The following is a 13,391-nucleotide window of genomic DNA, read 5'->3' as shown; positions in this document are numbered from 1 at the left end:
CCCCTTTCCGGTAACAGGAACAAAGGGCATTTATTACTAGAAAGAATGGTGACAAAGAGAGATATGTAGGGTGAGATTGTCTGTTAAGAATATTATACAACACTAGTGTACCAGAACCGTAAAACACGACGTTTAAGTATTTAGATAGATATGCAAACGCAGATTCAACCCTTCCGACCACCTCCCTCTTTCCTAAAGGTACCCGGACACTTGCACGACTTTTTGCCACAAATTTACCTCGGAATCACAGCTGACCTGTCCACATTAACACGAACTGGCACGACGAGTTCACGCATAGTTTGCGCACTTCCTGCATCGTCCCGACGAGTTCACGAACAGTTCGCGCATAGTTCACGACCCTGTCACGAAATTATGTCGCTACCAAAATTTTGAACATTTCAATATTCTCGTCACGACATGCCACGATGTCACGACGGGTTTACGAACACTTCACGTCAGTTCACGACGAGTTCACCCCAGTTCATGACTCGAGTCGTGACAAAGCGTGCCACAAATTCGTGCTAGTGTCAGCCTGGCTTAACTACAACCCGCTGTTTGGACAATTTGTGCGAGATTATGGTTTCCGAGTGTACCTCCCGGAGTACCCTCTCTCACCAGATTATAATTACTTCTCCTCCCACTACCCGAGGGCCGTGAGAGACCAAATATTCATATGTCTAGTAATGCCGCCGAGTGGGTAAACTTTTCGGAGCGAGGGCCGCATCAGTGGCCTCATAAGACGACTATGGGTGCATCTTTCAAAACCCATTGATGTATTTTAATATAATGGAAATTGATAGTTGATAAAAACGAACAAATTCACAATCCATCGCAAGAGATTAAATGTGAAAAATGTTCCTGGTCACAATTGTGCTTTACAATTGTTTTAAAGTTCGGCACAAGGTTGTTGGTAGACTCTCCCATCACTGTATCTAAGTTTGTGTCTTAACACCATGGACTGGTTCTTAGATTTATTCATCTTCATTTAAGAATAATTTTGCTTACAGATGTAAGAGGACTCAAAAAATAGAGAATAGTCTGTCAGGTAAATTTCTAAAACAACGAAAACGTCGAACAGATAGTGACTTGTGAAACTCTACAAATGAAAGGGAGTGAAATAGTGCCTTCAGTGAATAATCAGATTGCATATATGTCCATTTAAGTTGTAATTTATTAGGTGTTGCATCAACATCATCCGAGAAAGAAGTTTAATAGAATATAAGCTAAATATGTCGGAAATCCTTTTTTGAAACTCTTCAGTCAAACTTGCCAATTGATCCGTAATTTATTATTATTATTTGTAATTCCTGCAGGGTTCCGAGGGGCGCGCAGAACCCCATTTTACTGCCGCCCCTTTTCCAAATAAATATTGAATAAGATAGAATATGGAAAAGGGGAGCTTAAATGAAAATAAAATGCGAAAACTTGGACATCTTAAAATAATTTCGTTTAGTGTTACAGTACTATCAGACTGACTCACGGTTGAGGTGTGCATGCAGCAGTACTTCGCACGGTGCACTGTAGACGTTACTGAAGGGATTAGATGTGCTCATTTTTTTCCTTCTTCCTGTGTTGCTCCTTGCTCATCTAGTTCTTCCGCCAACGTTGATTGGCCTCCCGACCCCTGTGCTTGGCCATAAGGATCAGTTAATGTTTTTAAAAAAGCTTATTTTAATTTTCATTACTTCTTATATCGTTTATTTATTTCCTTATTTCCTTTCCTCACTGGGCTATTTTTCCCTGTTGGAGCCCTTGGGCTTATAGCATCTTGCTTTTCCAACTAGGGTTGTTGCTTAGCTAATAATAATAATAATAATAATAATAATAATAATAATAATAATAATGATAATAATAATAATAATGATAATAATAATAATAATAAACTTCCCCTTGGGGTTATAGCATCCTGCTTTTCCAACAAAACTTGCAAAAGCTTAGCAGCTAATAATAATAATAATAATAATAATAATAATAATAATAATAATAATAATAATAATAGGTACAAGGTAATCAATCAGTGTCATTGCGTCAGAGGCCTTTGTTTACCTTACGAGTACATTCCAGCTTAATTTCTTCTTGACCAACTATAATTACTTAGTAATTCCCAACCTCTTTTAAAGACTCGCTCAAATGGTGGATTTCTTTTATTCTGTCCCATACAAGCTTGCGTTTTGCGGCGATTAGTAGAATGATTTGAGCTATAAATGGCAATACTGACCATTGACGTCAAAATACCTTTGAAATTAGAAATGGAAACATTAGAAGAAAATTCCAGTCATTGTGTAAGCGTTTATGAATGAACTTAGGAGTTAAAAGAGCTATAACTCGGTTACTGCATTGTAATTGTTTAGTGGCCACTTTCCTCTTGTTAAGGGTAGAAGAGAATCTTTAGCTATGGTAAGCAGCTCTTCTAGGAGAAGGATACTCCAAAATCAAACCATTGCTCTCTAGTTTAGGGTAGTGCCATAGCCTCTGTATCATGGTCTTCCACTTTCTTGGGTTAGAGTTCTCTTGCTTGAGGATACACTCGGGCACGCTGTTCTTTCTTGTTTCTCTTCCTCTTGTTTTGTTCACGTTTTCATAGTTTGTATAGGAGATATTTATTTTAATGTTACTCTTCTTAAAAATTTTATTTTTCCTTGTTTCCTTTCCTCACTGGGCTATTTTCCCTGTTGGAGCCCCTGGGCTTATAGCATACTGCTTTTCCAACTAGGGTTGTAGCTTAGCAAGTAATAATAATAATAATAATAATAATAATAATAATAATAATAATAATAATAATAATATAGAAATATTTAAATCAGTATTTGGCGGCCTTGTTGATTATCTTAAATTGCGATATTTTATATTTTTCACAATTCTCCTGCACGTGTAATGTAATCTCTCTCTCTCTCTCTCTCTCTCTCTCTCTCTCTCTCTCTCTCTCTCTCTCTCTCTCTCTCTCTCTCTCTCTCGTATTTGACCTTCCTAGTGTATACAGCCTCTTAACTAGTGTTGTTAGTGTCGACTAAATTGTTACGTCTACAAAAGAATACCATGATTGTGGTTTGTAAATTTCTCAAGTTTCCGCTTAATGCATCCAAGGCCTCTCTCTCTCTCTCTCTCTCTCTCTCTCTCTCTCTCTCTCTCTCTATATATATATATATATATATATATATATATATATATATATATATATATATATATATATATATATATATACAATAAACGAATTTCTAATTTGACTGCCGTTATTAGAAGCATGTAGGCCTACTTTTCTGAATTTGAAAAGAATTATGGCCACAATAACATATCCTTATTATGTTTCTTTTTCGAAACTTGGTATCAGGTGAGACTATATTTAGAAGATAGTTAAAAAAAAAAAAAAAGTTTCAATGTACACCTCACCTTGAAGAACCACCGCATTGAATTTAAATTAACATAGGACACAACCTGCAATATCCGGATAACGCTCGCTTATCCGAATCATCCACGGGTAGTGCAGATTTTTTATTATTATTATTATTATTACTAGCCAAGCTACAACCCTAGTTGGAAAAGCAAGATGCAATAAGCCCAAGGGCTCCAACAGGGAAAAATAGCCCAGTGAGGAAAGGAAATAAGGAAATAAATGAATGATGAGATTAAATTAATAATATATCATTCTAAAAACAGTAACAGCGTCAAAACAGATATATCCTATATAAACTATTAACAACGTCAAAACAGATATATCCTATATAAACTATTAACAACGTCAAAAACAGATATGTCATATATAAACTATAAAAAGACTCATGTTAGCCTGGTCAACATAAAAAAAAATTGCTCCAACTTTGAACTTTTGAAGTTCTACTGATTCAACTACCCGATTAGGAAGATCATTCCACAACTTGGTAACAACTGGAATAAAACTTCTAGAATACTGTGTAGTATTGAGCCTCATGGTCGTATAGTATATAATTTTCTCTCAGGATTAATATGCTTATGGGCGATGGCAATGGATTGGAAATCATATTGAAATGGGGACATCTGTAATGGTAGTACACCTTGAATGGTGGGAACACCTGGAATAGGGATTGCCTTCAATTGAGGACATTTGGAATGGGAAACACCTTGAATTCTGGACATCTGGATTGGGAAACACGAATTTAGGACACAGGAATGGTAGAACTCCTTGAATGGGAACATCTAGAGTGAGGTATACTTTGATTTGGAGACATCAGGAATTGGGGATATCTGGAATGGGAAACACTTTAAATTTGTGACATCTGGAATGATGGAACACCTTGAATAGTGGGAACATCTTGAATGGGAATTAGCTTCAATGTGGGACATCTGGAATGGTGGAACACCTTGAATTGGAGAGATCTGGAATGGGAAATACGGATTTGGGCATCTGGAATGGTGGAACTCCTTGGGTGGGAACATCCGGAATGGGAAATACGAATTTGGGACATCCGGAATGGTGGAATACGTTGGATGGGGGACATCTGGAATGAGAAATGCAAATTTGGGACATCCGGAATGGTTGGACTCCTTACATGTGAACATCGTGCACGGGGATCAGGTTCAATTTGGGACATCTATAATGGTTGAACACCTTAAACGGGGCTTATCTGGAATGGGAAATAGGAATTTGGGACATCCAGAATGGTGGAACTCCTTTAATGGAGACATCTGGAGTGAGGTATACTTTGATTTGGAGACATCAGAAATTGGGGATATTTGGAATGGGAAACACCTTGAATTCTGGACATCTAGAATTGGAAACACGAATTCGGGACATCTGGAATGGTGGAACACCTGGAATGAAAAAGAACCTTGAATTTTGGACATTTGGAATGGGAAACACGAATTTGGAACTTGTGGAATGTTGGAACACCTTGAAGGGGGACGTCTGGAATGGAAAACACCTTGAATTGGTGACATCTGCAATGGTAAACAAAAATTCAGGACATCTGTAATGGTGTAGCACCTTGAATGGGGCAACATCTGGAATGGGAATTACCTTCAATTTGGGACATCTGGAATGGGAAACACCTTGAATTCAGGACGTCTAGTATTGTGGAGCGCCTTAAATGGGGGATATCTGGAATAGGGAATACCTTCAATTGGGAACATACATCTGGAATGAGAGATGTTCGGATTGGGGAACCCCTTGGGAAAAGGGTGTCATCATTCCAAGCTGATTGCTGTCGAGTCAAGCAATTGGATGCAAGCAACTGTCTCCATATCTTGGTGTTATTAAAATTGAAGAAGTAAGAAAGTATAAAAAGCAAGAACTCGAGAAAGAAATATAAAGTAAAGTGGCAAAGGAAATGAAAAGAAAAAATTGAGGAAAAGAAAAGTGAAATTACCAAAATGAGGTTTGTAAATAGTAATGGCATAACAGATTACGTAGGAGAGCTTAACACTAAGGAATGCCTCGAACTTATTAACTTATACTGAGATAGATTTTACAATAGCTATGCTAAATCTCTGTGATAAGTTTGGTTGGGAGTCACCAGGAACGGCTGGTCATGTGCAAATCCGCTTTTTAGTATCTAGTGAACGTTGACCCTTGTTATATGGATATCTTGAGTCTTACGGTCATATTTGGGGAGTATGAATGCGGGTGTCTTGAGGTTCAGGTCATAAAAGTTTGTGGCAGGCATAACAACTTTTATTTGTGATAGATCTATCGGAATCTGGACTTAGATTATTTCATCTTTGTCTTCTTTCCATTGTGGCTAAAATACAAGAGGATGATAGAAATGCACAGTGTGTGCTTGTTGGTGATAACGCTTACCATTATGAGAGGTTAAATTCTGTTTCTCTTACCGATCGCCATGGTTTAAGAGCTTTGGACTTTCCCTCTGAATCAGTTTAGGTTTGGTAACTGCTTGGACCTAACATACTCTGACTCTCCTGGTTTTATAACAAAGGTTGGTTCTCTAGTTGTAACGTCTGCTCATACCTTGGTTTCGTTTGTAATGAAGATTGAGCAGGCTGTCCCTGGTGTGTCATGCCCATGTAAGTAGACAGGAATGTTATTTTGAATGATCGCTTGCATTTGAATTGGTCACAATTGTATAAAAAGTGTTGTTTTCCTCTTGAATGAGAATCTGGTCAACATAATTGATAGGCGAATCCCGTCTCATATGCGACAGTACCAAAAGACAAACTTTGATTCAATGGCTATAGCAGGAGTCCTATCATTTTTGTAAGGGTAAGTGATCATATTTAACTTGGAATAATTATACCCAGCTAAGAGTTTTGCTAAGAGGGTTTCTGCTCCAACTGAAATGGAATACAATTTGACTATGAAAGAATCCCCTTTTGGGACAACCCAAGAACATAAGTGGGTTGCTACCCTTAGATGTATACACTTTGGTGTAGACTTAACAGTTCCTCCTTTACTTAAACCAAATGGCTCTGTCACTCACTGTCCAAAGGAAAAGGCAACCCATTTGACTGATATGTTTTATAGTAAGCAGAGTAATGAGAAAATCATTCTGCATCATTCTTTTTTTTTCCCTTGGCTAAACTACTGTAACTAGTTTGGCGTTTCGAACCCGTGAAATTAAAACACTCATACTGGACCTCGATGATTATGAGGTGTAGGTCCTAATAGTATTTTTTCAATTTTTTTTTTAATAAAGACTGCTAATTTCTTAGCTCCTAAGTTGTCTGTTATGTTTCACAAGTTTGCAAGAGGTTCTTTTTACAATTGTTTGAGGATTGGTAATGTTACTCCTTTAGGTATGTGTGTTTGTAGTAGCTCTAGCCCTGCTGATTACTGCCCAAATTCTATAGCTCTAATATTACCTAAATTTTTTTAATGATTTATGGCAAAACGTTTAAATATGTATGCTGAAGGTAATCATCTATTCCCTAGTCTGGAATTTGGCTTTCTCATGGGCCTTGGAGCATGTGATGTCGTTCTTACAATTTCTAAGTTATATAGAAATCTTTTGGTTGTGGCCAGAAAGTTTGTATGATTGGCCTTGATTTTAATTGTGCCTTTTACCATGTTAATCACGAGGTTTTTTTATTTCAAACTCTTAACAGTTGGGTGTAGGTGGGTCTTTTCTTTGTATCGATATGGAATATTTATGTAATAGATTACAAAGCGTAGTTGTTGATGGGCTCCATAGTGAGTATAGGAATGTGATGTTTGGTGTTCTTCAGGGTAGTGATCCTAGCCCATTACTTTTCATACTGTATACATATGGTCTCTGATTGGGCCTATAAAATAAACTCCTTGAACATGCAGATGATGCTACTCTCTGCATCAAATTCATCTCCTGGATGTAGATCTGGAGTTACTGAATCCCTTGATAGAGATATATCTAAATTTAGTGCACGGTGCCAACTACGGTGCATGAAGTTGAACCCTAACAAAACTCAAAGTGTTATTGTAAGTAGGTCGTGGACAGTGTTTCTTTAATTATAGTACATACAACTGTAAAATTTTAGTTTTGATTCTTGATTGCAAATTCACTTTTGAGGAAAATTTTTGGTCTGTTTATTCTTTAATTGCCCCCCCCCCCCCCTCCCCCACAAATGGCTTATTGAGAAAGTGCTTCATCTTCAGTTGCGAAAAATGGTTTTTTGAGAAAGTCTCAAGATTTTCGGTGATCAATCTATACTGAATATTTTTTTTTTTTAATTCTTCATTCTACCTTGTATCGATTATTGTTTTTCTGTCTGGTTTTCAGGTGCCTACTCTCTTCTTACTTTGTTGAGCACAAACTTGCTTTCTATTTAAATCCGTATTTCTGTTGAGTTAGTTCTTTTTGCATGTTGCATAAGATTTTTCATAATTCTGATCATCCTTTACATTAAGGTATTCCCAGACTGTGCCATCCTGTACGTAGTACTACGTATGCAGTCAATTATTATTATTATTATTATTATTATTATTATTATTATTATTATTATTATTATTACTAGCCAAGCTACAACCCTAGTTGGTAAAGTAAGATGCTATAAGCCCAAGGGCTCCAACAGGGAAAAATAGCCCAGTGAGGAAAGGAAATAAGGAAATAAATGACGAGAATAAATTAACAATAAATCATTCTAAAAACAGTAACAACGTCAAAACAGATATGTCCTATATAAACTATTAACAACGTCAAAAACAGATATGTCATAATAAACTACAAAAAGACTCATGTCAGCCTGGTCAACATAAAAACATTTGCTCCAACTTTGAACTTTTGAAGTTCTAATGATTCAACTACCCGATTAGGAAGATCAGTATTGTCTTCTACATCCTAAGGCTCAACACAACACAGTATTTGAGATGTTTTATTCCTGCTGTGACCAGATTGTGGCATGATCTTTCTGAGCAGGCAGTTGAATTGGTGGGACTTCAGTTCAAACCTGCAGCGAATGTTTTTACGTGGAAGAGGCTGACATAAGTCTCTCTTCATAGTTTATATATGACAGATCTATTTTAACGTTATCACTGATCTTAAGATATTTTATATTCGTTATTCATTAATTCTCATATATTTTATTTCCGTATTTCCTTTCCTCATTGGGCTAATTTTCCCCCATTGGAGCCCTTGTGCTTATAGGTTCCTGCTTTTCCAACTTGGGCTGTAGCTTAGCTAATAATAATAATAATAATAATAATAATAATAATAATAATAATAATAATAATAATAATAAATACATACATACTATTAATAAAGGGTAACTATTCTTTCTTTCCAAATGTAAAAAATTTTTATCTATGAGATTTTTCCCATTCTCTATATATATTATTTCACAAGAAATAAAGTTGGAACATCTATAGTTTTTAAATATATTTTCTTAGTTCAAGATTAATCGCTATTATGCTTCCAGCATCGGTTACTTTTTTAATCTTTTTTTTTTTTTACTAAATAAAAGATTCGATTGTAGATAGTACACTACATCGTAAATTAATGCAATTTGAATAATATTTTAGAATATAAAACGAGTAATATCTAAAATACCTTTTATGTATTCCGTTACTGAAATTGAATCCTGGATGATGATACATCTCATAAACGCCATCATAAATAAAGCCTCTGTACTTGCTGATATGGAAAATCTCCAACAAATAAAAGGAAGAGATAACGATTGTCAACCACGTTTTATAGTCCATTTCTTTTAGCGATTCATATTTGCACCGACTCGCTGCGGTGCCCTTTTAGCTCGGAAGAGTTTCCTGATCGCTGATTGGTTGGGCAAGATAATTCTAACCAATTAGCGACCAGGAAACTTTTCCGAGCTATAAGGGCATTGTTGCAAGTCGGTGCAAATATGACTCGCTAAAAGAAATGGACTATAGTGTATTAATGAAAAATGTAACTTGAATCTTAATTAGAAATAGGCTTAAAACTTTTATAAGATTTCTCTCTCTCTCTCTCTCTCTCTCTCTCTCTCTCTCTCTCTCTCTCTCTCATAAGCTACCTGAGTCATGAATGCGGCATTTCATGTAACCACTATACTGGGATTGATCTAGGTGTAGGGGAATTCCTGTGAGTCATATCCCAGTGTGATCTGTATTTCATGAACATGAAGTTATACTTAGGTGTATAAATGTATTATACCACACGGCCATAAAGATTTCTCTTTACGGCCGAGTGGTCTAAATAGTCTAATGTTCATCCTTATTTCTATCAGTCATGAGTTCGAGTCCTTAGCCGGGCAGTAATATTTTTCACAAAGGGAATTTCCCTATGGGTAGGTGATCCCATGGCAGAGCGAATTCTATATTTAAGGGTATTTTTGGCTTATTTGATATATATATATATATATATATATATACATACTGTATGTCGTATCCATTCATTTGAGCTAAGTCAAGTTGAGCGATGTCACGTTCGCCGAAGTCCTTTTTAGCGAACTTACATTTTGTGCATTTTGAGCGATGCATATTAAGCGATGTCAGTTTGAGCGAACTTTGGACAGTTTTCACAAGATGAATTGAGCGAAGTCTATTTGAACGAAGTCAAATTGTGGAATATGATGAATATATATATATATATATATATATATATATGTAAAAAAAAAAATATTTTTTTGGTGTAAAAAAAATAAAACTAGAATGTAAAATTTCTTTATTTTGTACAGAAAAACATATAAAGCTAAAATGCAAAAATTCTAGAAATTCATGAAATATACCTATAATATATAATGTAAATTTATTCAAAATGTAATATTGTAAGCTAGGTGTTTAAGGTAAACAGTAATTTCTACATCTTCTCTAGAATCAATAACGCTCTTAAGTCTTCTTTCTAAGTTCTCATATTTCTTCTTCTTACGTAAAGGCTCTCCTGACATTATTCCCAAATATTTAGTCCTTTGTAGGCTCTCTTCCTTTCTTAATGCCTCTATTAGGAGCCAGACTGTTGGGTGACTACATGAAAGATTTCCTTGGAAAGCAGTATGCCATCCTTCCACGGCATTGTTTGCTCGGGGAAGACCCATTTGAAACCTCTCGAAAATGTTCCACAATGATAACGGAAATCTGGGTCTTCTCCTCCGGTTGCTTGACATTGGGTGGCCGATTTAGGTATCTTCAAAATAATCGAAAATTATGTCGAGATCTTCGTCATAACTTTCCAAATTACGCAAGGCTTCAAACCCTTTTATGACATCACCCGTAGGAAGAAATGCCGTGCAGGTCATCATCATTTTGATCAACGTCCTAACATTTTCTTCGTTCACATATTTTTCTCTCAGCCCCACGTTGATTATTTTTCTCCACACACACTGCCCTAAATGAAAGAAACATCCTGATATGTTTGCGCGTGGGAATATGTTTGCTATTGCATTTTTTGACACAATTTCGAAGTCTATCAAAACTGAGATAGGATCAAGTAAAGGCTCTAGGGATTTCAACTTGTTGAAAACTAATTTGCAACTTTCTTCACATTTATTCGTGAGTAAAACATATACACAAGGTATTACATTACCCTTTATCAATACATGTACTGTAATTATTTGTAAGAAAATACTTGGAGACGTTTTGAATGTTCCGTCAGCTAACCAGTGTCGATTTTCTCTCAACCAAGCAAGACTTTCATTAGTGCCGAAAATTAAAACTCTATTAACATCACTTATACCACTATCATATAGAATGAAATTATCACCCGTAAAAGTTAACTGCAAGGGTTCCGGTATAACAATGGATGCAGCTGATAGAGGGGGTGGAGGGTAGTTTCCCATAATTCTTCGCTTCCTAGATATGCTACTCTTCAATTTCACCCCAGATCCAATCTTGGCGGCAAGTTCATCTGATAGACCAGCGATAGCATCTTGAAGTAATCGCTTTCGTATTCCAGTGTAGTACTCAGGCGTCCTTTACAACCTTTCACTTCCCAACGCAAAGAAATGGTCGTTTGAATATCTTTATCTTTTCTATAGATATAACCTTTATATGCTATTTTGTTTTCGCTGCGACTAGAAAGTATAATATCCATGAGGAGTTACTTTCAAATGTTTCTAAGAAAAGACTACATAAATCGAAATTTCCAAGTTAAGAAAACGAAGTGATATGCATATCTTCAATAACCATTCAAGTATTATATTATTAACGACCATTTTAGTTAACAACTATTAGTTACAATCGCGGTAAATTGAGTTAACAACCATTAGTTACAATCGCTTAAAATCAACCTTCGTTGAAATTGTCAATCGCTCTTAAAGTTTCGTTCAAAATGACTTCGCTCAAAATAACTTCGTTCAAAATGATTTCGCTGTAATAAACTTCGCTCAAAAGGATGGGAACCACTGTATGTAGATATATATATATATATATACTGTATGTATATATATATATATATATATGTGTGTGTGTGTGTGTGTTTGTGTGTATGTATGTATGTATTTCACCTAAATCGTTTTGTCATCGGAAAAACTCCAACCAAGGCTATGTAGTAGAAAACCTATCTAACATAAATTTTATGTATATATGAATAGATAGCTCTTTGTGGATTTTGTAATGCAAGGAACATTTTCCTAAAACTACATTAAGGTATTGAGAACATTCCGATTGAGAAAGGAGTTAGACATGGAGACCTCATCTCTTAAATTATTCCCAGCATGCCTAGAAGTTTTTAGATATTCAGATTGGGAAAATGTAGGATTTAATATTAAATGGGGAATATGTAGCCTAACAACTTAAGATTTGCCGATTGCATAGCTCTGTTTTGTGAATCATGAGAGGAATTGTAAAAGATAATAGAAGATTTGAATAGAGAAAGCAGACATGTAGGACTGCGAAGGAATATGAGTAAAACTAAGATAATGTTCTTTCAAAATGCAGACACCAAATAAGGGTTATGGAAGAACTTCTAGAGATTGTTGATAAATATACGTGCTTAGAACATAAAGTAAGCGTTTCCCCAGAACTCGAGACCAAAATTGAAAGAAGGATAACGTGGAAGGGAGAGTTTTTGGTAAGCAAAATGAGATTATGAAAAGTAAAATGCCGCTTTCTCTATAAAGCAAAATATTTAATCAGATGGTGCAACCAGTATTAACTTATGCATCAGAAACTTGGAGTCTTACTATAAAGACTTAGAACATATGCTAGTTACAACTCGGAGAGCTATGGAAGGAGTAATGATGGGATTAACACTAAGAGGCAGAAAAAGAGCAACATGGATACTATAGCAAACTAAAGTAGAGGATATTCTAACAACATGTAAGAAAAAGAAATGGACATGGGCAGGATATATAATGAGAATGTCAGGTGATGGATGGACATCAGGCATTACCGAATGGGCCCCTAAAGATGGAAAAAAAAAGCATGAGAAGGAAGAGAAGACGATGGGTTGATGAACTAAGAAATTTTGCGGGTGTGGACTAGCATAGAAATACCATGAACAGACGCAAGTGGAAAGACAAGTAACAGCTAATGGTTATATATATATATATATATATATGTGTGTGTATATATATATATATATATATATATACATATATATATATATCGTCTCCTCCTACGTTTATTGACGTAAAGGTGTAGATTTCGCTAGTCGTCTCTATCTTGAGCTTTTAAATCTATACTTCTCCATTCATCATCTCTTACTTCATGCCTCATAGTCCTTAGCCATGTAGGCCTGGGTCTTCCAACTCTTCTAGTGCCTTGTGGTGCCCAATTAAAAGTTTGGTGAACTAATCTCTCTTGGGGAGTGCGAAGAGCAAGCCCAAACCATCAACATCCCCTCACCATGATCTCGTCCACATGCATCACCTGGATAATCTCTCTTATAGTTTCATTTCTAATCCTGGTTTGCCATTTAACTCACAATATTCTTGTGAGAGGTTTGTTCTCAAATCTACAAAATCCATTGGATATTGCTTCATTGTCATACCACGACTCATGTCCATACAGTAACACCAATCTCACTAAATTAATATATAACCTGATTTTTTATGTGATT

At 35.8% G+C, this 13,391-nt stretch overlaps 1 protein-coding gene across 1 annotated transcript; it reads right to left on the bottom strand.

Moving 5' to 3' along the window:
- Positions 1-10,509: 10,509 nt before the first annotated feature.
- Positions 10,510-11,169, bottom strand: LOC137632362 (uncharacterized). Its single transcript, XM_068364297.1, has one exon. The coding sequence runs from the start codon at positions 11,167-11,169 to the stop codon at positions 10,510-10,512; it is 660 nt and encodes a 219-aa protein (XP_068220398.1).
- Positions 11,170-13,391: the final 2,222 nt, after the last annotated feature.

Source organism: Palaemon carinicauda, chromosome 41 (assembly GCF_036898095.1).
Source record: "Palaemon carinicauda isolate YSFRI2023 chromosome 41, ASM3689809v2, whole genome shotgun sequence".
In the NCBI taxonomy this organism is placed as follows: Eukaryota; Metazoa; Arthropoda; class Malacostraca; order Decapoda; family Palaemonidae; genus Palaemon; species Palaemon carinicauda.
The sequence above is the reverse complement of the archived record's forward strand: the minus strand, read 5'-3'. Positions and strand labels throughout refer to the sequence as shown.

Excerpts from the sequence above, each read along its gene's own strand:
- LOC137632362 (XM_068364297.1), bottom strand. The coding sequence starts at position 11,169 with ATGGGAAACTACCCTCCACCCCCTCTATCAGCTGCATCCATTGTTATA.